This window comes from Leopardus geoffroyi, chromosome C2, assembly GCF_018350155.1.
Source record: "Leopardus geoffroyi isolate Oge1 chromosome C2, O.geoffroyi_Oge1_pat1.0, whole genome shotgun sequence".
NCBI classification, from domain to species: Eukaryota; Metazoa; Chordata; class Mammalia; order Carnivora; family Felidae; genus Leopardus; species Leopardus geoffroyi.
This window is the reverse complement of record NC_059333.1, coordinates 96,043,007-96,069,780: the sequence shown is the minus strand read 5'-3', so window position 1 is coordinate 96,069,780 and position 26,774 is coordinate 96,043,007. Positions and strand designations below refer to the sequence as shown.

At 35.5% G+C, this 26,774-nt stretch overlaps 1 protein-coding gene across 10 annotated transcripts in view; it reads right to left on the bottom strand.

The window, feature by feature from the left end:
- The window catches only part of PHC3 (polyhomeotic homolog 3), a 105,300-nt gene that overhangs the window by 38,758 nt on the left and 39,768 nt on the right, over positions 1-26,774 (bottom strand). For 7 of the 10 annotated variants that reach the window (XR_006718514.1, XR_006718515.1, XM_045503009.1 and 4 more), the window contains exons 5-9: positions 21,624-21,782; positions 19,508-19,606; positions 11,052-11,298; positions 2,842-3,713; positions 2,499-2,546 (exon numbers count right to left, since the gene is read on the bottom strand). Coding sequence is in view for 8 of the 10 variants with exons in the window: in XM_045503009.1 (XP_045358965.1) it covers positions 2,499-2,546; positions 2,842-3,713; positions 11,052-11,298; positions 19,508-19,606; positions 21,624-21,782 (1,425 nt within the window). In the remaining 2 variants the exon portion in view is untranslated. The remainder of the gene's footprint in view (positions 1-2,498; positions 2,547-2,841; positions 3,714-11,051; positions 11,299-19,507; positions 19,607-21,623; positions 21,783-26,774) is intronic. The other 3 variants (XM_045503005.1, XM_045503006.1, XM_045503008.1) reach the window with 3 other exon arrangements.

Sequence of the window (26,774 nt, the reverse complement as noted above, 5' to 3'; positions counted from 1 at the left end):
AAAAATAATGAACAAGTTTGAAAGGATAAAAAGAGTCATTAATAGCATATTCTGAAATAATCTATGAAAGAATATTATAAAATAATTTTCATTCTTTATAGGTAATTCTAACTAAACATACTTTCTTCCAAATCTGCTATGTAAAGGCAAAATAAGTTAATAAAAAAAGTAGGAAATCTATCTATCACAGACATCTGGCACCATTAAACATAAAAAATCTAAGTGCAACAACTAAAATATTGAATAAGACAAAGAAGTTGATGTTTTACTCACAAGATTAGGAAACTCCACAACACAATTTCTGTTTAGCCCATAACTAAAACTATTCTAAAACTAGCAATGACTGCCAAACTTACCTCAATAAAGTACCTTAGTCCTATCTGTCTACTTTTCCTAAATAAACTGTGGGACATTTATTGGTTCTAAATTATCTACTGTCACACATCATACCCATATATCAATGAAAAATTTTAGTTTCATAAATGTATCTTTTATAATATATATTTTTAAGAACTACACTGATGGGGGCACCTGGGTGGCTCAGTTGGTTGAGCGTCTGACTCTTGATTTCAGCTCAGGTCATGATCCCAGAGTCATGGGATTGAGCCCGACATCGGGCTCTGCACTGGGTGTGGAGCCTGCTTGGGATTCTCTCTTTCCCCCTGTCTCTCTCCCCCACACTCTAAAATAAAAATTAAAAAAAAAAAAAAAAAAATCCTGATTTAACTTCGATATTCATACTTATCTTTCAAAATATTACATCTCTTAAATAAATATATATTCCTATCTTTAAATATCTGAAACAACCAGGAAACTGAAGAAATGTGTAATTCACAAAGAAATGTGATTTGATAAAAAAAAAAATCAGATTTGATCAAAGGTAATAAAAGAAAAACATAGTTTAATAAATTTATCTTTGAGAAAGATAAAAAATAAGATAACACAGAAACATCTACAGTATGTATGACCACACCAGTGATAGTAGAAAAATGTACTATTTTCATGGGGGAAAAAACCCAAAAAAACTCCAAAATAAGATAACGTACATTTTTTAATTATTATTTTTATATTCATTAAAATAAAATTATTTTTTAAATTTATTTTAATGTTTATTTTTATTTTTGAGAGACACAGAGAGAGAGAGAGGGAGAGAAAGAGAGCGCACAAGTAGGGGAGGGCAGAGAGAGAGGGAGGCACAGGATCCAAAGCAGGCTCCAGGCTCTGAGCTGTCAGCACAGAGCCGAACGTGGGGCTCGAACTCACAAACCGGGAGATCATGACCTGAGCCGAAGTCGAATGCTCAACCAACTGAGCCACCCAGGTGCCCCGATATTTCTATCCCAAAGTTTCTCCTAACAAAGATAACTAGAAAAATAGTAGGCACAGAAAGAAATTTTACTTTTTACTTGTAATTATTGTACACTTTGAAGCCTGTGTTTTTTATGTTACAATATCCACTATAAATTCTTCAGAAATCTAACAGATATGGAGACATGATAACTGAATGACAAACTTATTTCTAGATTCCCATTGCTGTTTCTGTCAAGTTGTTATTATTTTTTTTTAGTACTCTCTACATTCAACATAGGGCTTGAACCCACGACCCCCAAGATTAAGAACTACACGTTCCTCTAAGCCAGTGAGACACTCCTCTGTCAAATTGTTTTTCATAAAAGTAAATCAAAGTGGAATTCAATCTCTTTATGCATATAAACATCAATGAGGATGACAAGAATAAAGAATCTATAAATTTGCATCCTGTGAACCAAAATGTTTCCCATTGAGGAACAGACTTTGAAACTCCTTTCCTTTCTGAATTAGTGGTTATTAATTTTTAAGTGATAAAACCGCTTCAGTGAGGTTTAATACAAAACCTCCTTTGGAAAGACTGTCTTCCTCAGTTATAAACTAATTATGGATTTGATCATTCTGCCTAGACATTTAACAATCCTATTTCAACTTTTATTGTAAATCATTTTATAAATTTAAAGTCTTTTAGAGAATGTTTAAAAAAAATTCTCCAGGATAATTTTCTAGGCAACAAGTACCTTTGCTAAAGGTTTATTCTAAAAATTTCACCACGATCTATCTCAATTATTCAAAACTTTTACTCCTCCCAGTGGATTTTTTCATCTTCAGATTCAATTCATCCACTCAGGTTTTTTAGCTTTTTAAATGAGAAATCTTAAGTACATATTTTCCCTTCATAGAAATTTAAAAATCACAAGTTTAGTAATTCTAAAAGATGGTCTACAGTTAATGTTTTTTGCAAACTTGGATTCTTTCCTAGAATAGATTTATTTATTTTTTTTTACAAAACTTAATTACAAAATATAATTGTACCCAAAAATTACATCATACAAGCATACCTCCACCTTGAAACCAAAGCCCCTAAAGGCCCAGGACTTCAGAATGCACACAACCAAAAAGGTCAGGTAGATAAACCATACGTTTAAGAACATACAAGCCAACAGAAGGGATCTATGAAGGATAATCACCTTAAGAGAAAAAACTTTGTGCAGATGACACTGGTTCAAATGCATTCCCTTGGGGAAAAAAAATCAACTCTGTAAAGATAGCAGATGGATTTGTTTAAATAGTAATAAAATTAACGAGGGACTTTAATAACCATCACAAATTATCAAGCATGCAACCATACTACAACAAATGGCATTTTTTTTTTTTTTTTGCCCATATAGCATGTTTGTCAGACACTGACAGATGGAAATTTCAAGCTTTTTAAATTCATAGGCATTTAGATCTAGCAATATAACATAATGTGGGAAAAAAAGTTTTTACTCTCAGTTCAGCAAGAAAGTCAAAGAGCTTCCAAGGGCTTACCACTGGTGGATCAACAGGTGCTGGTGGTTGTACTTGTAGGTTTACCGCAACAGTCTGTGGAGGAGGAAGAGTCTGAAATGGCAACTGGACCAAAGCTTCTGCAGCTGGAAGCTCCTCTTCTGACACCAAAGCATTCTGCACCAAAACCTGGCCCTGGGATAGAATTTCAGGCTGCACTTGTAAAGACTGCATAGACTGCAAGGGCAGTGGTGGAATCTGAGCTGGAGGAGATGTTGACATCTGTGGAGGGGTTGCAATTGGGATTGGAGAGGACTGCAGGGTTGAATATGGCTGGTGTGATGTTGGAGACACAATCTGCTGACCTGGGGACACCAAAGCAGACTGCTGAACTGGGCCAATGTGTACGACAGGGGAAGCTGGAAGTGGAAGATGGGATGGAAGATTCAGCTGTGCTGTAGGTTGCACCTGATTAGCAGTGGACTGCTGCAGGTTTGATCCTGGCTGGAGAGCTGATGACACAAGAGGGTGTGGCTGAATAAGTGCTTGTGGATGAATAATTATAGTAGGAGACTGACTTGGTGAATGAGGCGGTGGAGGAGACACCACTACAGACTGCTGTGCTGACTGTGACTGGCTAGGAGACATTGTTAAAGAAGGGGGATGGCTCTGAATTGGTGAACAATGCTGTGACTGGGCATTAGTAGGTGCTGGAGGAAGGCCATGGTTTTGGAGTGGCATACAGTGCTGGGATGGGGGTGGGTCTTGAGTTGGATTCTGAAGTGTGATTGGCTGAATTTGCTGTTGCTGCTGTTGCAATATCAGTTGATGATGGGAAACCTTGGGAGGTGGTGAATGAAGAGGAATCTGCTGATGTTTTATTAGAGGATGAGGCTGAATTGGAGGATATGAAGCTGTGAGAGAAAAAAATGACAATTAGTATTTTTTCCAGAAATATCATAAACATTTTAAATAAATCTAAAGGAGGCAAGTTTTCACATCAGAATGTCATAATCTCCAGAAATCTTTTATAAGACTTTCAGACAAGAGTGATTTGAAAATATAATAACAACTTTTCCTCAGAAAACTATAAAGACTTCATAAAATAACCTTACTGTGATAAGGTCAAAAGAAAAACTGCCTAAAGCAATTGATTCATACATCTGAAATATACACATGATTTACTCTTATTAAATTTTAGAAGTCATCAGAATATCTGCAGTAACTTAACAAAGTTTATCCATCTGAATTCCTTCTTTGGGGAGAAGAGAAGAAGTACCACGAACAAATGTAATATGTATATAAGTAACTTCAAAATCATAAATATGCAATATCAAAATTCATAAATGTCTCATCTTTTCTAATCTACGTCTAAATACTCTTCCAACTAATAGTCAATGTAATTATTTATAAAGCTTCCCAAATAACTTTCCAAATTTGAGCCAGGATGAAAAGTTGGTATTATTTGACTCTGAAAATGTTTTGTATAAAAAGTAAATTCAGCTAAGCAAAACACGTGTCAATTCTATACCACTGTTCAATAATCACTGTAACTAAGAAATAAAATCTCAGAGGCCATTCCAAATCTAGGAGAGCATTAGTTTTGCTTGCAGAGAGAATCCATGCTGTCTAAATAAATGATCTTGTTTAACTTCTCTCCCCACCCACCAAAAATAAAAAAAACCAACAACAAAACCTACAGTGATCTATCACTGATACTATCAGTTTTCTCCACACAGGAGTCACTCACAACAGGGATAATATATGTAAGAATTAGCAAAATCAAGTAGTAAATATTTGTCCCATCATTATGCTTCTTCTGCATACTAGTGTGTATGTTTACACAGAGGGGGATGCTGGGGAAATCCTGTTTACTTAAAAATGGACACTAGGTTCATTAGAAGATAAATTGAAAAGATTGCTTAATATCATATAAAAGCTATATACACTTAAAATAGTTCTAAAGACTCTGCAACATTTTCTTTAAATCTCAGAATGTTAAGATAAACCTTGCATCTATTTTTGTACTTAACCACATTTGTGGCAAAAAGCCTTATGAAACCTTGTAACAACTTTAACATTCTTGCATTTGGTTGGTTATCATTTAAAATTCGGAGATCCTTTAAGGAAATTAACATCTGATTAACATCTCAAAAGAGAGGGTTCAACAAATATCCACAAATTGTATTAAGAAAAATGGAGATTAGGTCTAAAATTTCATTTAACAAAATAATTCTCACATAACTAGATTAGCACTTCAAATTAAGACTGAAAATTTTACACTAGTACTTTATAAATGTGTTGATAAAGATTATATTATAGAACATTCAATAAAATCTTGAAATTCTTTTTAAGCTTTTTTTTTTTTTTAATATTTATTTATTTATTTTGAGAGACAGATATGGAGGGCTCATGTGCATGGGGAAGGGGCAGAGAGTCCTCAGCAGGCCTGATGCAGGCCTGATGCAGGGCTTGAGCTCCCAAACGGTGAGATCATAACTTGAGCCAAAATCAAGATTCAGATGCTTAACTGACTGAGTCACCCAGGTGCCCCCAAATCTTGGAATTCTAGAGAGTGCCTTTTCTCCAAAGGGCTCAAGATACTATTTTTCCTCTTTTAAATATAGGGAAATAGAGTTTTTTCCAGGATAACAGCAAAAGCCCATTTTAGTTCAACTTTTTGAGTTGTAATTAAAATTTACCACTCTTTTAAGTTTCTTTTTAAGTTTATTTATTTGAGAGAGAAAGAGAGCATGAGTGGAGAAGGGGAAGAGAGACAGGGAGAGAGAGAGAATCCCAAGCAGGTTCTGTACAGTCAGCACAGAGCCCGATGCTGGGCTTGAACTCACAAACCGTGAGATGATTACCTGAGCCAAAGTCAAGAGCTGGATGCTTAACCAACTGAGCCACCCAGGAGCCCCAAAATTTACCATATGATTGAAGTACAATGTACATCATATTTATGGGAATAAAAATTCCTTCTCAGCTCTAGCAAATAAGCAATCTTTTTTTATATTCTAGAGCTGATAATTCAATACTCTCTCACCTAAACTAAATTTTTGATGAGACATCAAAGTGAGTCTATATATTTTATATTAGTCCATAAGTCCAACTGATAAGCATATACATTACAGAATAATTATGAGAATATCTGAAGCAATACTTCTTTTTACAAGAAAAGCCCTAGTGTTCTGGAGAATATCATGTTTCTTAACTTCTCTGATTTTAATAAGTATTATTAAGATGGGTTTATATTTGGAGAGTTAATGATTATCATACTCTCTCACATATGTAGAATTCTTTATATAATTACTTACAATTAAGTATATTATTAATTACACATTATTTTTTTTAATGTTTAATTTTTTGAGAGAGAGAGAGAGAGAGAGAGAGAGTGAGCAGGGAGGGGCAGAGAGAGAAGACAACACAGAATCTGAAGCAGACTCCAGGCTCTGAGCTATCATATCAGCACAGAGTGCGATGCGGGGCTCAAACTCATGAACTGTGAGATCATGACCTGAGCTGAAGTCGGATGCTTAACCGACTGAGCCACCCAGGCACCCCAACAATTACACGTTATTGTAAATTATTAAACATATTATTTTATTAAATAGTTATAGCAACCCCATGAGGCAAACAGGGTACTATGATAATCCAATATATTACAGATGAAGAAACTGGGCAGTTAAGTGCACTACCTGAAATCAGCTAGCTATTAAGGGGCAGCACTGGGTCTAAAAGAACCCATAGCCCTAGCTGAGTCTGGGTTCCTCTTATGGACTGAATGTTTTTGTCCCCAAAAATGCATATGTTGAGACCCCAACCCCTAATGTGACTGTATTTGGTAATGGGGCCTCTAAGGAAGTAATTAAAGATGAATGAGGTCAGAAGGGTAGAATCTTTACAAGAATATACATCAACATCAGAAAGCTCAATATCCTCTCTCCTGGCACTCAGATGAAAGGCCATGTGAGGACACAGCAAGAAGGCAGTCATCTGCAAGCCAGGAGGAGAGCTCTCACCAAAAACCAAACACTGCCAGACCTTGACCTTGGGTTTTCCAGCCTCCAGAACTGTAAGAAAATAATTTTCTGTTGTTTAAGCCAACCTAGTCTATGGTATCCTTTATGGCAGCCTGAGCAGACTAGCATAGGCTTTTCACTACATATTAAATTCATGTCTACAGAAAGTGGTATATATTTTTTCCAACTAAACTGATTTTGTTTAGAAAATTTTGTTTGGAATAAAAGCTCTAGACTAAAAGCTCTAAAAACTGCTATAAAGACTTGAACTCGAATAGAGTTCATGATAATATCCAGATATGTGGTTGTTGTTCACCTTTATTTTATATATTAAAAATACATTAACTATGAAGTGAGAACTACACATTCAAAAAGAAATGATGAGGGGTACCTGGGTGGCTCAGTCAGTTAAGCGTCTCACTAGATTTCGACTCAGATCATGATCTCATGGTTTGTGAGTTTGAGCCCCATATCCAGCTCTGTGCTGACAGTACAGAATCTGCTTGGGATTTTCTCTATCCCTCTCTCTCTCTGCCCTCCCCTACTCACTCTCTGTCTCTCTCTCAAAAATAAACTTAATTTTTTTTTTAATTTAAAAAAATGACGGAAAAAATCAAATGATTTTAGCACCCTAGAAATAAATATAAAGAAATAATAACCATGTTCATTATAATAATTATTAGTCTATACTGCATTAGGACACCAGATTTTTCTCATATTTGAAAGCAACTTATAGGAATAAGCATTTTTCTAAGGAAAAAGACAAATTACCAATTCAAGAATCTCAAAAAAGAAAAAAAATGTTGATTTCAGACTAACTTCCCACCAACAAGTGCAGAAAAACTAAGAGTGGAAAAATACAGTTGTTTCCTAGACAGGAGATATAAATTACTTTGCATTACTGCAGTGTAAGGCTTGAATGAATTTATAAGTTTGGTAGCTGCAAAAGGTTTTTGTGGCTGAGGGTGTTTCATTGGTTTTGTTTCTAATCAACAACACCATGGAAAACTGGAGTTTGGTTAGTACACGTTAAGAGATCTAAATTTGGAATTGAATTGTCCTGAGACTCTGATGGTTTTAGCCTACCTGTCTCCTCCATACCCACATAAAATACTGGCTATCAGAGGAAGGCAACTATAGGGATACTATCACACTATCAATGAAAAAAAAGGGGAAGAGTAACTGTCAACTTAGAACCAGGTATTGGGACTCTTGATTTCAGCTCAGGTAATGATCTCAGGGGTTTGTGAGTTCAAGTCCCACATCAGGCTCCACAATGACAGTGCAGAGCCTGCTTGGCATTCATTCTCTCTCTCTCTCTCTCTGCCCCTCCCTCCCCTCTCAAAATAAATAAACTTAAAAAAAAAAAAAAAGAACCAGGTATTGGGAGTTCAGTAGGACTGAAAATCTAAAAGTAGATCTCCTTGCTTGAACTCACCCTGAAAGAGGTCCTAGCTTTCTTTGAAGGTAGCATTCTCTTTGGCAGTAAACTAACCCACCCTTCGTTATAATCTATCATAACTGTAAGAGTCACTAAAAACTGTCCCCTAAGCAGTCATTTCAAGTGCAGTGGGTCACTGCTTGTCCACACTGACTCCTCTATTAACACTGGTCAGAGGCTGGTTTGAGGTGAAAATACTCTGGACAGTACAATACAAAAATCCTGTTATCAAGCCATACAGAGAACAGTACCTAAGCACACATATGTTTATAAAAAAGAATTCACACCACACTACACTATGAATGGGTTTATTAATTTATACATTATAACAAAGCCTGTACTTAATTTCCAAAATTCAAATGGAAAAAAAAAATCAACTATTAATCCAACAAATATTTACTGTCCATCTATTGTAGAAAGTGTTTATAAGGTACAATTTATCGCTGTTAAGATTAAGGGATGAAAAGGTGAATCTGAAAAAGGATTAAAGGAGTTAATAATTGTGAAGTACTTGACATGTAAGTGCTCAATATTATTATCTTACTCTCAAAGAGCTTACTATCTAGAGAAAAGCTAAGTATATCAATAACTATAAAAGAAAAAGGACCATGAAGAAGCATAAAAATGCCATACAAGTTCAAAGTGATGAGAGATTTCTAACTAGGGGAATCAAACAATTACAAGACACTGAGGTTGGGTGCTGAGGATGCTGGCAATATTAACACAGAGGAAAGATGTAAGAGAAATAGGTTTAGGTGGAGAAAAAGGAGACTTCAGTAATATAAAATTAACCTTTAAAAAGTAATGCAGAGTTTTAAAAAGAAAGAAGATGCTTACTTGATGAAGTTGGATCAAAGGAGGGGTTTTTTAAGTTTATTTACTAATTTTGAGAAAGACATTTATTAGAAATAACTTTTTTTTAATTTATTTATTTTGAAAGAGAGAGAGAGAGTAGGCATGAGCACACAGGGGAGGGGCAGAGAGAGAGAGTGAAGGAGAATCCCAAGTGGATCCTGAGCTGTCAGCACAGAGCGTGCAAGGGGCTTGAACCCATAAACCATGAGATCATGAACTGAGCCAAAACCAAAAGTCAGACACTCAACTGACTGAGCTACCCAGGTGCCCCAGGAGGATTTTTAATGAAACATATGTGATGTCTAGCCCAGTGAATGACACACACACATACTTTCAATAAACAATAGTTGAAATAGCTATTGAAATAACATATGCAGATATATATAGGAGAAATCTAAGTATGCACGAGAAGCAAAGGAAAGGATCCAGCATGAGGGAAACAAAAGATGCTGTAACAACTACAAGAAAAAGTCAGGTGCTGGTAAAAAAAAAAAAAAAAAAAAAAAAGAAATGCAAATCAATGACACAATCAGTGTTAACTTTAAAGTAGAAAGCAGATAACTCCTTATCTTATTATAAGTGAACAAAGCTCAACACTGAGAAATTCTGAGATGAACAGAAGAGATGGCAAGGAAACTCATGCTGGATGGCCCCAACATTTTCAGCATGAGAACCATGAAACAGTTATCTGTGGACAGCAGAAGGTTTCAAAGGTTGATGAGAATGAAAATGACTTAACTGACTGCCTGACATCTTCCTCTCAGAAATGAAATAAAAGATGGAAAAAAAGCAACATGGTAAGGGAAATAATTACACAAAATCCTTAGTTTTGGAAAGTGGTAAACTCCACTCACTAATGACAACTTTAAACAAAAAATATGTGTGCTTTTTTTTTTAGAGGTTTTAATTTTGTTCCACTAAAGCATATTAAATAAACTATAGGCAAATTTTTTTTTTTTCTTTAAAGCTAGAAGGTTTTATAATAACAAGCGCTGACAGGATGTGGAGAAAAAGGAACCCTCTTGCACTGTTGACAGCAATGCAAACTGGTGCAGCCACTGTGGAAAACACGATGGAAGTTCCTCAAAAAATTAAAAATAGAACTATCCTACAATCCAGTAATTACACTAATGAGTATTTACCCAAAGAATATGAAAACACTAATTCAAAAGGATACATGCACCCCTGTTTTTGCAGCATTATTTACAATAGCCAAATTATGGATGCAGCCCAAGTGTCCATCCATAGATGAATGGATAAAGATGTGTAGATATATACAATGGAATATTACTCAGCCATCAAAAAGAATTAAATCTTGCCATTTGCAACAACATATATAGAGCTAGAGAATTTAATGTTAAGTGAAACAAGAGAAAGACAACTACCATATGAATTCTTCACATGTAGAGTTTAAGAAACAAATGAACAAGGAAAAAAAAAACAAAAAAACAGATTCTTAACTACAGTGAACAAAGGGTTTACCAGAGGGGAGTGGATTGGGGGATGAGTGAAATAGGTGATGGAGATTAAGAGTACGCTTATCTTGATAAGCAGTAATAAAGAGAATTGTCGAATCACTACACTGTACACCTGAAACTAATATAACACTATACATTAACCATAGAAGAGTTAAAAAAAAATTTTTAATCAAATAAATAAAAAATAAAAGCTATTGGTTTTACTAGTATAATGGGAGACCAGCACACAATGAAGATGTTAATCAAATGTTAACTGACCAAAAAAGTTTATTTTATTATTGTAATTTGTTTTAGCTGTTGGGCTCTTTTGGTTTCCCTTTTTTCAAGCTACAATACTGACTTTTTGTAAACTCATGAAATTCACATTTTAAAATGTTTTAAAAGCATTGTCCTTGTTCAAGTAATAGACATCTTTTGTACGAATAATGCAACTATTTTCAACAAGTTTTATCCTACCTGGTGCTATTAACTGGTGAATACTTGATGTCCGAGTGACAGCTGTGCTGCGTGATTCCAGACTTGGACTTTCTCCTTTCTTATTACTTTCTGGAGAAGGATCTCGTTGGCTGATTTTAGAACTGGTCACTGTTGTTTTGTTATGACAAATTGTCAATGACTGAGTTTGACTAGTGCTTTTTGGCGGACCGTTCTGTGAGCTAGATAATACACCCAACTTCTGGCTGCGTAATGTTAAATTCTGAACCTAAGAACCACACAACAAAAAATAAGGATGAAACAGATGGTATTAATTGAGATGTGATAATCATTACCATTATAACAATGACAACAAGTTTACATTACGCTTTTCATACATAAAGTTCCACTTTAAACAACTGATTAATCCTAAAGGAAAGGGGAGTTAGGACTCTAAGTAATCATACCTTAAATTAAGGAAAAAAATTTTTAGAAGACATTAAGGGAATCATTAAGAACAACAATAAACAGTATGTATATAACAAATGAACTATGAATATGAGGAAATTACTATGCAACACACTGCACTTTGAAGTTACCAGCTCAGAGACAGCCAAAGGGAGGGGAAAGAAGGGTATTCCAGATACGGGAGAAAACCTGAGCAAAGGTGCAGGGCAGAAGAGCCCAGGGTGCATAAGGGAAGAAGGAGCAATTCCTTCAACTTCACTTTCACTTCTCCAGGCCAAGATTGTAAAACACTGAAGGTTACAAGGGCCTCATGTTACATGGGCCTCACTGTTACTACACATACAGTTAGGAGAGTGCACAAAAGATACTGTCATCCTCATATAGATCAGAAAGAGGTACCAAAAGGAAAAAAAAAAACCCATTCTATCGAGATTATATGGAAACAACTCATCTTGTTTTTTTGTTTTTTGGGGTTTTGGGGGAGGGGGGCACTCATCTTGTAAATAAGAAAACTAATTCATCAAATCACCTACCCCATTGTGATAATTATGAAAATCATTTCCCATTAACTCCTTTTTAAAATCCTGTTGTTATGTAATACTAGCTTGCCTCTGAGAACTAGATCTTGTGAACTAACAAGACTGTGCACAGACTTGAAATGGCTTATGGTCAAGGCTCCTGTCTACACCCAGGGTTACTCTACACATACTGCCAGTCTGGATGGTAGCAAGGATCATCCCAATGACTCCCACCTGAGGTTTATAACATTTCCAAAGAGCAAGGCAGAAAATGACTCTCCAAGAGCTGCCTAACCTTTCACCTATCTGGAATGAATGCATTAAATACATTTATGCTAGCACACGGCATGAGTAGGAAATTAAAGTAAGAGATTCTAAAGTGACAAAGCAAGTGAGATACTGCTGCTTTATGAACACTCCTCAGTTTCATGTGTGGTCTGTCTCTAGAACTGTATCATTAACTGATACTCACAGGCGATCCATTCTCTTCACAAGTGCCAAATGAAGTGTTCAGCCAACGACAGACACTAAATAAATGTTTACTTCAGAGCAGTTGAAGCTTAAATCATTCTATTCTGAGCTACTGAAAAAAATTTCTAAGTGAGACTACATGGAGCATCTTCTCTGATTTTTGTCAAATACTCCATAGCAATGTAAGTGGACTAACAACTGCTGTATTATGAAAATTTAATGCAAAAATAAAATGTGCTAAAATCCAGGTTTCTAAGCTTGCCACTGAAAGCCCTCCACAGTCTAGGTCCAAACCACTTCAAGCTCATCTTCCACTACTCCAATCCACAATATTCATTCTAGCCAAACTGTTCTGCTCACCCTTCTCCAAACACATCTTGTACTTCCTTGATGTACTTGTTCATGTACTTGAGCCCTTGACTCAAGTTTCTCTTGCCTAAAATGCCAAATACTTCCTCAAAGCTGTCTCCTGAAGTCCAATCCATTCTTCAAGGCCCAGTAAAAATCACACTGACTCTCCCAAAGAAACCTCTACAAAGTCACTAGTTAGAAATAACATCTCCTCCGTCTACAATGCATTTCCCACTGAAATTGGATCATATTGGCCTACAGCACTGACAAATATCTAGCTTATTTTAGAATTACTAATGTCTCTGTCAATGAAATACTGAGACTCTGGCTGGCAGGCTCTCATCTCTGACATGCATTTTTATACTCCCCACAGCTGAGTGCTACAGACATAACAGAAACTCCACAAGTCTGAGATATTCTCCTATTTCTGATTTTAAAATATATGTTAACTGGCTTTTATTTATTTTTTTGGTAAGTATTTAGTTCTATTTTTTTTTTTTTTAGCAAACATTAAAATCTGATCATATTTAACCAAAAAAAACTCAACAAATATCTAGTAGAGGCACATTAAAATCTTTCAGGAAGCAAGGAGAAAGAGCCTAAAATTTAACATCTGCCATAATTGATCTATAAGGTGAACCACATCACAATAATAACCAAAGGCTGAATTATAATCTAGAAAACTTGAAAGCTTTCTTTCAAATGAAAAGCATATTCACAGTAAATGAGGATTTCACACAATGAACGCTAAACCTGTAGCAGTCCATTTCTGTAGAATCATACCCCTTTTCTTCTAATTTTACTTTCTGAAATTCTGAAAGAAAATATATGTGTGTCCTTATTACATATTTTAAAAACTATATATTATTTATATGAAGAGATAAATTTTAGAATATGGCTGTAATAGCCATGGTCATCTCGGTTTATATGTTTACAATAAATTTCAAATCTGTTAACTATACTCAAAGTATGTTACTGAGTTAATTTAGCTGTTAATAGAAAGATCAACATGTTCAGATTTCCTTGACAGAGCTTCCCTTTTGAGAAGAACCCAACCTTTCTAGATACAGAATAGTAAGGCACTCTAATGTCCAATTTGCTTTCATCTGAACTTCTCCTATGATCAAATTATGGAAACGTTCTGACTTTTAAAAATGTCTAGGTTTCACATGACTTATTTCTGCTAATTTCACACATTACATTTTTACAGTGGATTCCTCAAATACTCTCACATCAATTATTTAATTTGGTTCTAACAAATACCGCGTGAATTACTATAGCATCCCTTCTTTGCAGATGAGGAAACTAAGATTTAATGTCAGACTGCTAACAGTGGAGTTGAGTTTCTAGTTTTTATTTTAAGCTTATTTATTTATTTTGAGAGAGAGAGTGAGTGAGAGCACACCAGGGGGAGGGACAGAGAGAGAGAGTAGACAGTCTCTGCACTGTCAGCACTGAACCCTGTGCAGGGCTCAAACTCAGCAACAGTGAGATCATGACTTAAGCAGAAGTCGGAAGCTTACCCAACAGAGCCACCCAGGCGCTCCTGAGCTTCTAGCTCTTAAATCCAAAGGGCTGTTTTCTTTTCAATTCTAAAAGCATTCCCCCGATAGCACTGGTAAGTAAGATTTGTTGCTTTTAGTCCTGTATCTTTCTGAAAGTTATATATTTTTTTACTTATTTTTATTTTCTTGGTCATGGTAGGGAAAAGGGATGGAGCATTTAAAATAGTAAATAAGGGGGGGGGGGGCCTGGATGGCTTAGTCGGTTGAGTGTCTGACTCTTGATTTCAGCTCAGGTCATAATTTCAGTTTGTGACTTGGAGCTCCACACTGGGTTCTGCATGGACAGCATGGAGCCTGCTTGGGATGTTCTCTCTCTTCCTTTCTCCACCCTTCCCCGCTTTCATGCACGTGCACTCTCTCTCTCAAAAATAAACATTAAAAAATTTTTTAAATAAGTAATAGTAATCAAAGGTAAGATATTCCAAATTTCTCATTTTTGGATAGTATGCTACAAATAAAATTTTAATACAAAGGAAAAATTAACTGTTATACCAACTTCTGTAAAAGAGTATTAAAATAAAATGTCAACTTTGGTATTTCTCAATTATAAATTCATTGTTTAAAAATTTTCAAATATGGGGCTCCTGGGTGGCTCAATTGGTAAGCATCCGACTTCGGCTTAGGTCATGATCTCACAGTTCATGGGTTCAGGCCCTGCATCTGGCTCTGTGCTGACAGCTCAGAGCCTGAAGCCTGCTTTGGATTCTGTGTCTGCCTCTCCCTCAGCCCCTCCCCAGCTCATGCTCAGTCTCTCAAAAATAAATAAATGTTTAAAAAAATTTTTTAATATAATAAAATTTTCAAATATAAGTTTAAAAATTAACAAAGTGGAACACAAATATTTCAAAACTAACAGCCCTGAATTTGAGGAAAGAATATTCAAAGTATTAGCATCCCCTACCACTGCCAGTTTCATTCACTGCCATTTCAAAACCACAGTAAAGAAAAAACATTTGTAGATAAATTCCTAAAGGTCAATCCATTCCTTTAGTTTCTCAAAGTCTATCCTTGAATTAAGTCAGATCATCACAGAGCCAAATACTTGTATCACATTGACCTGAATCCCAAAGAGTCACTTTTATAAATTATTTTGACTATGTTCACATTTAAAGATACTACTAAAGACACTGTAAGATGTTTTCTCCATGAGAACCCACAACACAACTCTAGAGCACTCTAGAGAGCATGTAGTTGTTTCCTTAACAACCGGTTTATTCTACCTTGGAAACTATGAATCATTTAAATGGTTGTCTTTCTCTCTTCACTATTAGCTACTTGAAACCTAAGAACCAAATTCATGACTCATCTTTAGATACTGTATAACAAAAATGGTGATTAGTGGCATATGATAGGTGCCAAGCACTATGCTAAGTACTTTATGAGTACTGTCTCATTATTCCTTATGACAACTCTGAGCTATTTTAGTTTACAGTGAAGAAATTGAGGCTCAGGGCACCTGGCTGCCTCAGTCTGTAGAGTGTGTAACTCTTTATTTTTTTTAAGGTATGTATGTATGTATGTATTTAGAAAGTGAGAGAGCACAAGTTGGGGAGGGGCAGAGAGACAGAGAATCCCAAGCAGGCTCTGCAATGATAGTGTAGAGCCTGACACAGGACTCGAACCCACGAACCGTGAGATCATGACCTGAGATGAGGTTAGATGCTTAACCAACTGAGCCACCCAGGTACCCTGGGTGTGCCAACTCTTGATCTCAGGGTTGAGAGTTCAAGCTCCACACTGGGTGGAGAGCTTACTTAAAAAATAAAAATAAAAAAAAAGTGAGGCTCAGCCCAGGTAATAATAACAAAAACATCTACTGAGTGCTACATATCAGATATTGTTCTATTTTTCAACTATTAACATATCTAATCCTCACTACAAAACTTTGAAGTAAGCATTTTATAAATATTTATTTTATACTGTTGAAACTGAGGCAAGAGATCAATGATATACAATGAGAAAGTGGTAGAGCACGTATTCCAATCGGGAGAGTCTGGCTCCAGAGACCAAACTTGTAACACTACGCTACACTATGACCTCGTCCAAAATCAATCAACTGTTAAGTGACAAAGCTGGCAGTTGGTGCTGAAGTCAGAATCTGAACCCAGGTCTTTCTATTCTTCCCTTTGCAAAAAAAGTACTGGGTGCCTATAATGTTCTAGACACTAAATACATCTACTATTCATACTTCAACTTACCCTGCAAGTATGTATGACTATTAAACACGTTTGATAACTTGGCTAAAGTTATACAACTAATAAATAACTGAAGTGGGAGATAAAATTAAGTCCATGGAGGACTTCATGCATGTAATTTGATTTGGGAACCTCACTCCTAACTCCATGCCACTTTCTTATTTTAATTTCTACTTTTTTCATGCATGTTTTCAATTTTTTTTATCTCGTTTTATTGTATGCATCTTGTAAATCAATTAGAATCTTGTTGGAACAAAGTCAAGCATTAAAAAAATAAACATATTCTGGAGGTTGATAATGGTCTTCCTTTATTAGGTTTACAAAACCAAAAGAAAACAGGAAGATCATTACTTCAACAAATTCACTCCATAAAGATATATCAAAAAGGCTCACAGCTCAGGTCATGATCTCCTGGTTCATGAGTTCAAGCCCCATGTAGGGCTCTGCGCCGCCCCTCTCCCACGTGTGCGCATGCAAATACTCTCTCCCCTCTCTCAAAATAAACTTAAAAAAAAAAAAAAAAAAAGGTTGGAGCTCAAAAAACAAAGTTAACAAAGGTTTCATTTTGTAAATATGGAAACTAAAGTACAACAAAGTTAAGGAATTGTGGAGGGCTCACAGAGCACATTAGGAGAAACCTGACCACCATCTTTATATTCTGATATATGCAAAATGGTCTTTATTATTCAATAAATAATAAAGAGGTCCTACAAAAAGTACCAAAGAATATTACTTCTCTCTCATTTTTTACCTTTTACCAAAAAATTGAGATTAAAAATATAAAGCTAAGGATGATTCTAAGATACACCTATTTCTGCCATATGTATCTAAAACATTTTTTATGGAAAAATACCTAAACAGTATCTATCATACAAAGTATTATTCTACACAATTGTTTTAATTTAAAATTTATTCTGGGTGCCTGGCTGGTTCAGTTGGTAGAGCATTTGACTTTTGATCTCAGGTTTGTGAGTTTAAGCCCCATGCTGGGTTGTAGAGATTAGTTAAAAAAATAAAACCTTTAAAAAAACAAATTAAAACTTATTCAATTTAATTCATTTTAATCTTTACTGAGGTGTAACTTACATACAGTAAGATGAATAAACCAGTTCTACTGAATTCTGATATATGTATACACCATGTTACCACCACCCTAATGAAAATACAGGACATTTCCATCATCCTAAAAGTTCACCCATACCCTGCACCAGTCAATCTCTCCCACATTCAGTCCCAGGCACCATCAATCTAATTTTTTCACGATAGATTAGCTGTACTTGTTGTAGAATTTCACATAAATAGAATCACAAGGTAGATACTGTCTGGTGTCTGCATTATTTGCTATTATAATGTTTCTGAGATGCATCAGGAGTTTGTCCCTTTTTATTTCTGAGTAATACTCCATAATTTGTTTATCCATTCACCAGTTTAAAGACATTAGTTGCTTCCAGTTCAGGGCTATTCTGAATAGAGCTGCCACAAACATTCATTTACACATCTTTATATGGCTATGTTTCCACACCTCTCAGAGTGAACACCTATAAACAGAATTGCTGGGTCATATGTTAAGTATATGTTTAACTTTTTTTTTAATTTTGTTTGTATTTATTTATTTTTGAGAGACAGAAAGAGACAGAGCATGAGCAGGGGCGGGGGGGGGGGGGGGGGCAGAGAGAGAGGGAGATACAGAATCCAAAGCAGGCTCCAGGCTCTGAGCTGTCAGCACAGAGCCTGATGTGGGGCTTGAACCCATGAACCGTGAGATCATGACCTGAGCTGAGGTCAGACATTTAACTGACTGAGCCACCCAGGCGCCCCAGTATATGTTTAACTTTATAAAGAACTGACAAACTGTTTTCCAAAATCACTGAACCATTTTACAATCTCACCAGCAATATTATGAAATTGTGGTTGCTCCACATTCTCACCAACATGTGGTATTATGAGTCTCCTTCATTTCAGCCATTCTAGTGTGTAGTGATATTCACTGTGATTTTGATTTTGATTTCTAAAGGGATTAATGATGTTGAACATTTTTTTCATGTGCTTATCATGGCCTTTTGTATATCTTCCTTTGCAAAGTGTTAAATCTTTGGCCCATTTTTAACTGAATTGCTCACGCTCTTATTGAGTTGTAAGCATAGTTTGTATATTCTGGATACAAGTCTTTTGTCAGATGTATGTACTATGAACATTTTTCCTCAGTCTATGGCCCGCCTCTTCACTTTGGTAATAATGTTTTTTGAAGATTTTAATTTTGATAAATTCCAATTTGTTATTTTCTTTCATGATTAGTACTTTTTGTGTCCTAAGAAAGCTTTCTCTACCCTAGTGTTGTGAAGATAATGCTATGTTTTCCTGTAGAGATTTTGTAGTTTTGGCTTTTACCTTTAAGTCTACATTGTACTTCTAGTTTACTTTTGTGAATGGTGAGGAGAAAATTAAGGTTCGTTTCTCTCATAGTACCAAACAAGATAATACTCTATTCAATTTTTCAAATTAAAAATATCCCCAATTCACTTTTAAACTTAAAATCTATCTTGACTTACGTTATTACACAACTGCTTACAAAATAATCTACACAAAAGAATACAACTCACATAATAAGAGCAATAAATCTGCTTTATAATAAAACAAACATATATAACAGCAAAACCTCATTAACTTTCACTAAGGTCAAATAACCTAAATATCTGTGTTTAATGGCAATATAATGTTTGTTTTGTTTTGATTGGTTTTGTTTTGTTTTTAATATAATTTGTATAAAACAAAAAAACCTTCTTGAAGTTCTCATGGTATTTTATTAAATTCCAATCTGAAATGTACGACAGAGAGCACTGTAACCATCAGTAACTTAAACACAACGTATGCTTATCTTTAACCTGAAGATCCAGACCTCAAGTACCACATTATGAAGCAGACAAGCTCACCTGAGTAGCTGCAGACTGACAGGAAGATGACGATGACGACGAGACAACAGGAATGTCAGACTGTACAGCAGCCACAGTGGTAGCGGGTGTGAAAATCAGCTGTACAGACAGAAAAACCAAAAAAATACCCTAAGACAAAAGAACGTGTCCCACACACAATGTATAGCAGGCAAGAGAGACTGAAATTTGTGACAGAAAGACAATGCAGTTTAGGATTGTCTCCTAAGCAAAAGGTTTTACGTGACAGAGAAGTTTCTAATAGAGAACTAAAAAAAATAAATAAAAATTAAAAAAATAAAAAAACCATAAACAGTTTGAAACAGCTCATGATTCTGATGAGTAGAAAAATAAATCAGTGCTCAAAAAAGAAAATGTATTTTGGTAATATGAAATCCTCATACCAAATTTTGCCCCAAATAAGCTATTATGATGCTTAAACTTTTGCCAGCTTAAAACTATGGCAGGATTCCTAAAATGGAAGTTATTTACAGTGGACAACCATAGTCACTACTCTTGAATACAAATTTCAGTGAGAAACCTGAAAAGAAACACAAAAGTCTTTTCAGTGTTCTTCATCACAAAAGATAACTATGCTACAAACTACACTATAGTATTTCACTCAGCCACATGGGATCTATAGTACAAACCTAGGCTGCCCTTGATTTTAAAACTATTCATAAAGAAATATTCATTCCAAATGTAAATGCCACAACATGTCAAAATACAACAATGAAACACCTGCAAAAAAGCTTCACATCAAATAAAGGAAGACATACTCGATTTATTTATCATCACCATCTCTTCAAATGTTATTTTTTAATATTGAAACAGAATGCCATTAGTTTAAAAAGGCAATACAATCCACTCAGAGATTATCCAATTTAGTAAATTATGAGAGTTATTTCAAACAATGTGTAAATGCTCTATTTCAAAGTTGCATTACAAATTATTCAGTTTCCTATTTAAATTAAAATTACCAGTCAAGAGATCTTTTAAATTTCAGTTCTTTATATGCTAAATCTAAATGAATTAACCAAGTATAACTTTCACAAGAAGGTAATTCCCAGAATAAACAGCTGAAAGCAGGAAACCTCAAGAGAAAATGTTCTATGTAGCTTGAACCATGTGAACCTGCAAGTTTTATAAAGAGGTCAAAGTGGTCATTTCAAATAGTTTAGTCTAATTTTAAAGCATATTATTAATTAAATAAGATCTCCTGGGGAAATAAAATCAGAAATATGGTAATGTCTACTGAATAATCTGTAAATAAAAGGTCGGTCATGTCATGGTTTCCTCTTAGAAATACGATGGAAAACTCTGTCATTTTAGTGGAAAACTGGTGATCCAGATATATATTCATTCACTGAACAAAAAAGAATATAAATAAATATATATTAGGCCAAAGCTCTTGTCTAGCTACCTGTAAAGACACCAAATAAAGTAAATGTCAACAATTTCTACATTCCTTAAAGAAGCTCGATAGTCAAATTAGGAAATCAGCAGGTACTCAAATAAAGAATAGCCAAATTAACATTCCTGTATTAACAAAAGATCAAAGTAAACACAACACAAATACCTCAGATTTTGAGATGGGAATAACCAAAGCTAAAAATCATCTGGTAAACTACCAGGAACTCCAATCCAGATTTCAGAAGATCCCACAACATAAATTCTAACTTAACAGTTAACCACCAAGTTTTTAACATTTGTAACTACTTCATCAAATTTAGGATGTCAAAGATACACAATGGCTTTCTTATCACTGCAACTCTCAATTATAATACTGTAAGATGCCATCAGTTATAAATGCATCTCACTTTCAGAGATGTAAAAATGTGAAAAAGGTTTGAAATCAATAAAACTTTATATTAAAAAATCGCTCCATGTTACAGAATCTGTTAGCTTCCCAAAGTTGCTATTTGATACACCAAGAAGGCCTACCAATTAAAAGTAGAATTTTTCACGATATATATGTATAAGAGCTAAGCACACATATAAAAAATTGGTTAAACATTTCTTAAATATTAAAAATGCCTCTTATTGCATCAAATCAAGAAACATTTTGATCTCTCTCAAGTCCTTAAACACTGAAAAAATTTGGTAGCTCATATCTTACCATTTGAGCTCGGAGATACATTTGAGCTTGGCTTGCCGTTAGGGTAGGGGAGGTACTCCCTAGTAACATAGTCTGTTGGGTAATACTGCCGCTGGTAGAACTGGAAGCCTGGGAACGGCTTATTAACTGTGCAGGTGTAGGAGAAGTGGAGAGGTTGATCTAAGGAAGAAAACATATTAGGTCATAGGCTTCCATTTTTTGTTTCCGTGCCAGTGAATCTCACCAAGCTGCAGTTAGGCAATCAATGGTATAAACTATGGCTAAGGAACCTAAAAGAGAGGGCTTCATCTCTTTGACAGAGCCTCCTTCACTTCTCTGGGCAATTATCTGCACATATGCAAACAACACTATGTACTGATTAGTAATTAGGATAATTTTTAAGGATATCCTCAAGGTGTTTTGATAAGATTCCAGTATCTTAAAATATCATTTCCACTACCTCCTAAAAATTAGGGTTAATGTTCCATTATTTTAATATTCCTTATAACACTTGAATCAACAGTTTATACTATTTTGTCAGATTCTGTCACATTTTGAGGGTTTTCTCAAGTGAACAAAAATTAAAACACAGATAATCCATTCACATATATATATATAAACATACATGTAACACATAATTAGTATAACGTTCTCCCTCAAAAGCTCTCAAAGAATACAATTACTACTTGTCAAACGGAAAAATCCTGAATACTGATTACAAAATTAAATTATAATCACTACCTTAAAGTTAAAACTGCTGTTAAAAAAAAGAAAACTAGTGCACAGTCTATCTCTAGGATACATAAAAAACTGATAAATGGTTATTATCTATAAAGGCAAACTGGGTGAGGCAGGTAGAGAACAAAGGGAAACACATATACCCTTTATCTTTCCAATTTCACACCACATGCATATATTATCCTTTATTCGTATTTTTTGTGTTTTATTTCTCTATTTTGATTTTTTAATGTTTATGTATTATCCATATTAAAAATAAATATTTTAACAAGAGTAATATAACCTGACCTCCAATACTTTAAAATTAAGAAATAAATTAAAGCAGTTTATTAGACTTTTGATTCAAGCGACAAGGTAGACTAGACAAATACATCTATGTGCCCAAATACACTCACTGAAATGCCAAATCAACAAGAAAAACTAGAATACAATTGAACTCCTAAAGGGCAAGGATGCGGGGGGTGGGGGGGGGGGGTGGAATTCCCAGGTTCCAGAAAGGAAGAAACTCAAAAGATGTAAGCTCTAGCTGACAGGAAGGCAGTCTCAGGGGATCCTGGTCTAGAGATAGAAGACCTGATTCTGAACCTATTTCAGGCAAGAGCTGGAGGTAAAACCCCTATTTTGAGCCGAGATCTTCAAAAGCGGTGCTCAGTATGTGCAAAGGGACTGGAAATGCTCCACCCATGTGCCCTGAGAAGCAGCAAGGGAGCTTGCCATCTGCCCTGCCTTCAATGGAAGGAGAGAGGCTCCGATGAGAATCACAACACCAGGCTTGCACCACGTGGGGGATACAAAATCAAATTTACACCACCTGCAGTTCCATAACCCATCCCAAAACATTAGCATTTAAACCAGTTCAGGACATCTGTTAAAATGAATAAGGTATCTATCTGTTAAACTAAAAGAGTGACTGGAAGAAGCTAAGTGAAGGCTATATTGGAGGTTTTGCATAACTTCCTAGGAGTCTGTAATTATTTAAAAATAAAACCGTTAAAAAAAAAAAAAACAGTATAGTGGGTACACAAGAATTGGTTAATGAATTCTCTAAACTTATCTGTTACCTTTTGATTTAAAAAAATATATGCACTGGTACACCTGTGTGGCTCAGTTGGTTAAGCATCTGACTCTTGATTTCGGCTGAGATCATGATCTCACAGTTTGTGATTTCAAGCCCCATGTAAGGCTCTGCATTGACAGCTCAGAGCCTGCTTAGGATTCTCTCCCTCTCTGCCCCTCTCCTGCTCTCTTTCTCAAAATAAATAAATAAACATTTAAAAAAAATAAAAATACGGGCTCCATGCTGACAGCTCAGAGCCTGCAGCCTGCTTCAGATTCTGTGTCTCCCCTTCTCTCTGCCCCTCCCCTGCTTGCACTCTTTCTCTGTCAAAAGAAAACAAATGAATAAAATTTTTTTATAAAAAAAAATACAAATAAAAAATAATATGTGTACTTAAATCTAGAATTCAGTGCATAAAGGCAATGAATATCATACACAGAATTATTCTGCAATATGGTTTTTACTCCTGGCACACCACTAAAATCCCATTAGCAATAATCACCAATGTCTTCCATCTAACAAATTCAGTGGATTCCTTCCAGACCACTCCCTCTCAATCTTCTTTACCAGCTCTTCTTTCTGGCCCACCCCCATAGTGTTCATGTTTTGTTCTCAACACTTTTCTTCATGAATTCCTAGATTATCACATCTACACTACCACAGTCTCAAAAAAAAAAAAAACTCAAATCTGATGACTCTCAATCCTTGATTATAAATTCATTCAGAGCTCCAGATCCAAATACCTACAGAATACATCTTTCTGGATATCTCTTATCAACTCAAATTCAGCGTGTTCATACACCAAACTCATTATAATTCCTTCTTAAACCAGCTTCACCTCAAATGGCCACAGGTATCCTCTAAAATCCCGTACGACAGATTATATGGAAGTCATCCTGAATCTTCCTTCTCCTTTACTAACATACAAAATCGGTCACACCTTACTGTTTATACATCTCTATTTTCTTCATTTTCTTTTTTAATCACTTAGTTTGAGAGTTTGGGCCTATGGCACTTCCAGCTAGATTACTTTAGCAGCTGCAAACTGACCTCCATGCCTGAAATCTTGTTTCCTCCTACTTGCCATATAGTCTTTCCCTGATTTAATTAACTGACCATTTAAAAATCTGGGTAGCTTCAACCTCCCCTGACTACCTCTCTAGCATCAACTCCTTTCGCTCCTCCATACACAACTTTCACATTAGCCATATGAAGCTACTTGCAATATCATAATATCCCAGGCCTCTGTGGCCCTAGTAACAATGCTCTGGACTGGTCTGAGCATCCCCTTAGCCCATGCCCCACCCCCTCTGCACCTAGGTAGCGAACAACCGTCTTTCAAAAATCATCTGCTCTAATAAGCTTTTTTCAGGCATCCCTACATCCCACAGTAGAACTACTTCCCTTCCTTTTTGCTTGTTATCATCCATATACTTCTAGCATATACTTCTATCTCACTCTTATGAACAATAATTTCTATAAGGTGGGGGATCATGGACTATTTGCCTTAATATATCCAATATATACAAAAGTACCTTCATTCAATAAGTTTACTGAGTTAATGAATGCCATGTTATTTTAAGGCACACTTCATAATTTTAATTAATATATAAGCCCAACACAGAGTATCAGTAGATGTGTATGAGAGAAAAAAAGCCATTTTGGTACAGTCCCTAACAAAGCAGAGTAAAAAGGCAGAGGCAGTGTGGTAATATTAGTTCAACTCTATTTTCGATGTGCTTTATAATAAATTATTACTAGCCCCCTCCCAAAGCTTTTTATTTTCCTATACCTCTACAAATGGACACTTTGAACAAAGCCTTGCTGCAAAGATTAAATCACTTAGCACGGTAAAACTGGACTCAGGTTTTCTGACCCATGTGCTTTGGCGTTCAGAGTTGTCTTCTACACCCTGATCACCTGCTAATTTGGGTCATTCTGCAGTAATAGTGCCATGGCACTTTTTTTCGTCAGTGGAAGGAAGAAGGGGAGGGGAGGGGAGGAACTCTAGTAAGAATAGACCACACACTCTTCAAACAGAAACACAAAAAAAAAGTCTTTATAAAAAATGATTTGCTGGTAGCTAAAATGCCTAAGAGTGTGCTCTGTAAGGAAGCAGAACACAAAGTACAAACAGAATGCTTTTCTTTTTCTTAAAAAAGAAAAAAAGGAAGTATGAAAACTAAATTGTAACTTCCTCACCACCTGCATTCCATTCTGTGCAGGCTGTAAGATTAAAAAACCAATATCATGTTTATTTTTAAGTTCCACATAGCAAGTGTCTCCTCACAAATGCCTAACCCATGAGGGCAAATGTATCTGTGTGAGAAGTCCATCTCCACAACTCATCTAACTAAAAAACTTCCTTTCCTTTCCACAACAATAAGCCTCTCCTCTACTCTCTGCTTTGGTCTGTTGACCTGAACCAGAGCCTTAATTGTTTGCATTATATTCTCTGTTAATTCCATCCCAACATTCCTAATTTCTTATCACTTTAAAGCCTTGGCCAATCCTGTCACCTCATACCCAAAGACCTATACTCCACAAAGGACCCATACTCCTTGAGCCCTTATTACGGAAGCTCTCTTCCCAGTTGGAAGCACTAATTCCAAGAGTCACCAGAGCAAACCACGTATACCAAGAAAAGCCTTTGACTCCCAACCATCTTGGTATCTGCCCAAAAGGAGGTTACATAGGGTGTCTGGCCCAGAATTCTCCCTAAAGCCAAAGCCCATTTGAGAACCACTCCTGTTATATGACTGATCAAAATCAATCAGGTATGTCTACAGAGACATAATAGTTCACAGACATTAAAAGGATAATATATATCTGTAATATTCAATGACAGGAAAATATCTTTAATGACCAACTGAAGAATGAAAAAACTGTAGAATAACATATAGAGTACATTCCTTGCATTCCCACTTATATAATTATGTGAAAATGTCTTCATGTATACATACATATCACATGTGAAAAACACGTTGAGAGAAAAATGAATGCATAGTATATGCACACAATAATGCACTCATAAAATTATATATGATTAAATTTCATATATATATGGATACACACACACGCCCCTCTGGAAGGACAGTCACCAAAATTTAAAGGTGACTAATCCCCACTACGGGTAAAATTTGGGATAATGTGTATTTTCTTTTTTGTCTTTTCTATGTAGGTGCTAACTTTAAAATAGGAAAGGAAATGTTATTTTCCTTTTTTTTTTTTTTTAACGTTTAGTACATTGTTTTGTTTTTACCACTTCAACGCAGTGTATACCTTTTCCTGGCTCATTATTCAGTGGGTATTAGTAGGTAATTCAAGTGTCTAGAAGAATAAAATATTAATATTTCAATTAATATCTACCCATTTAG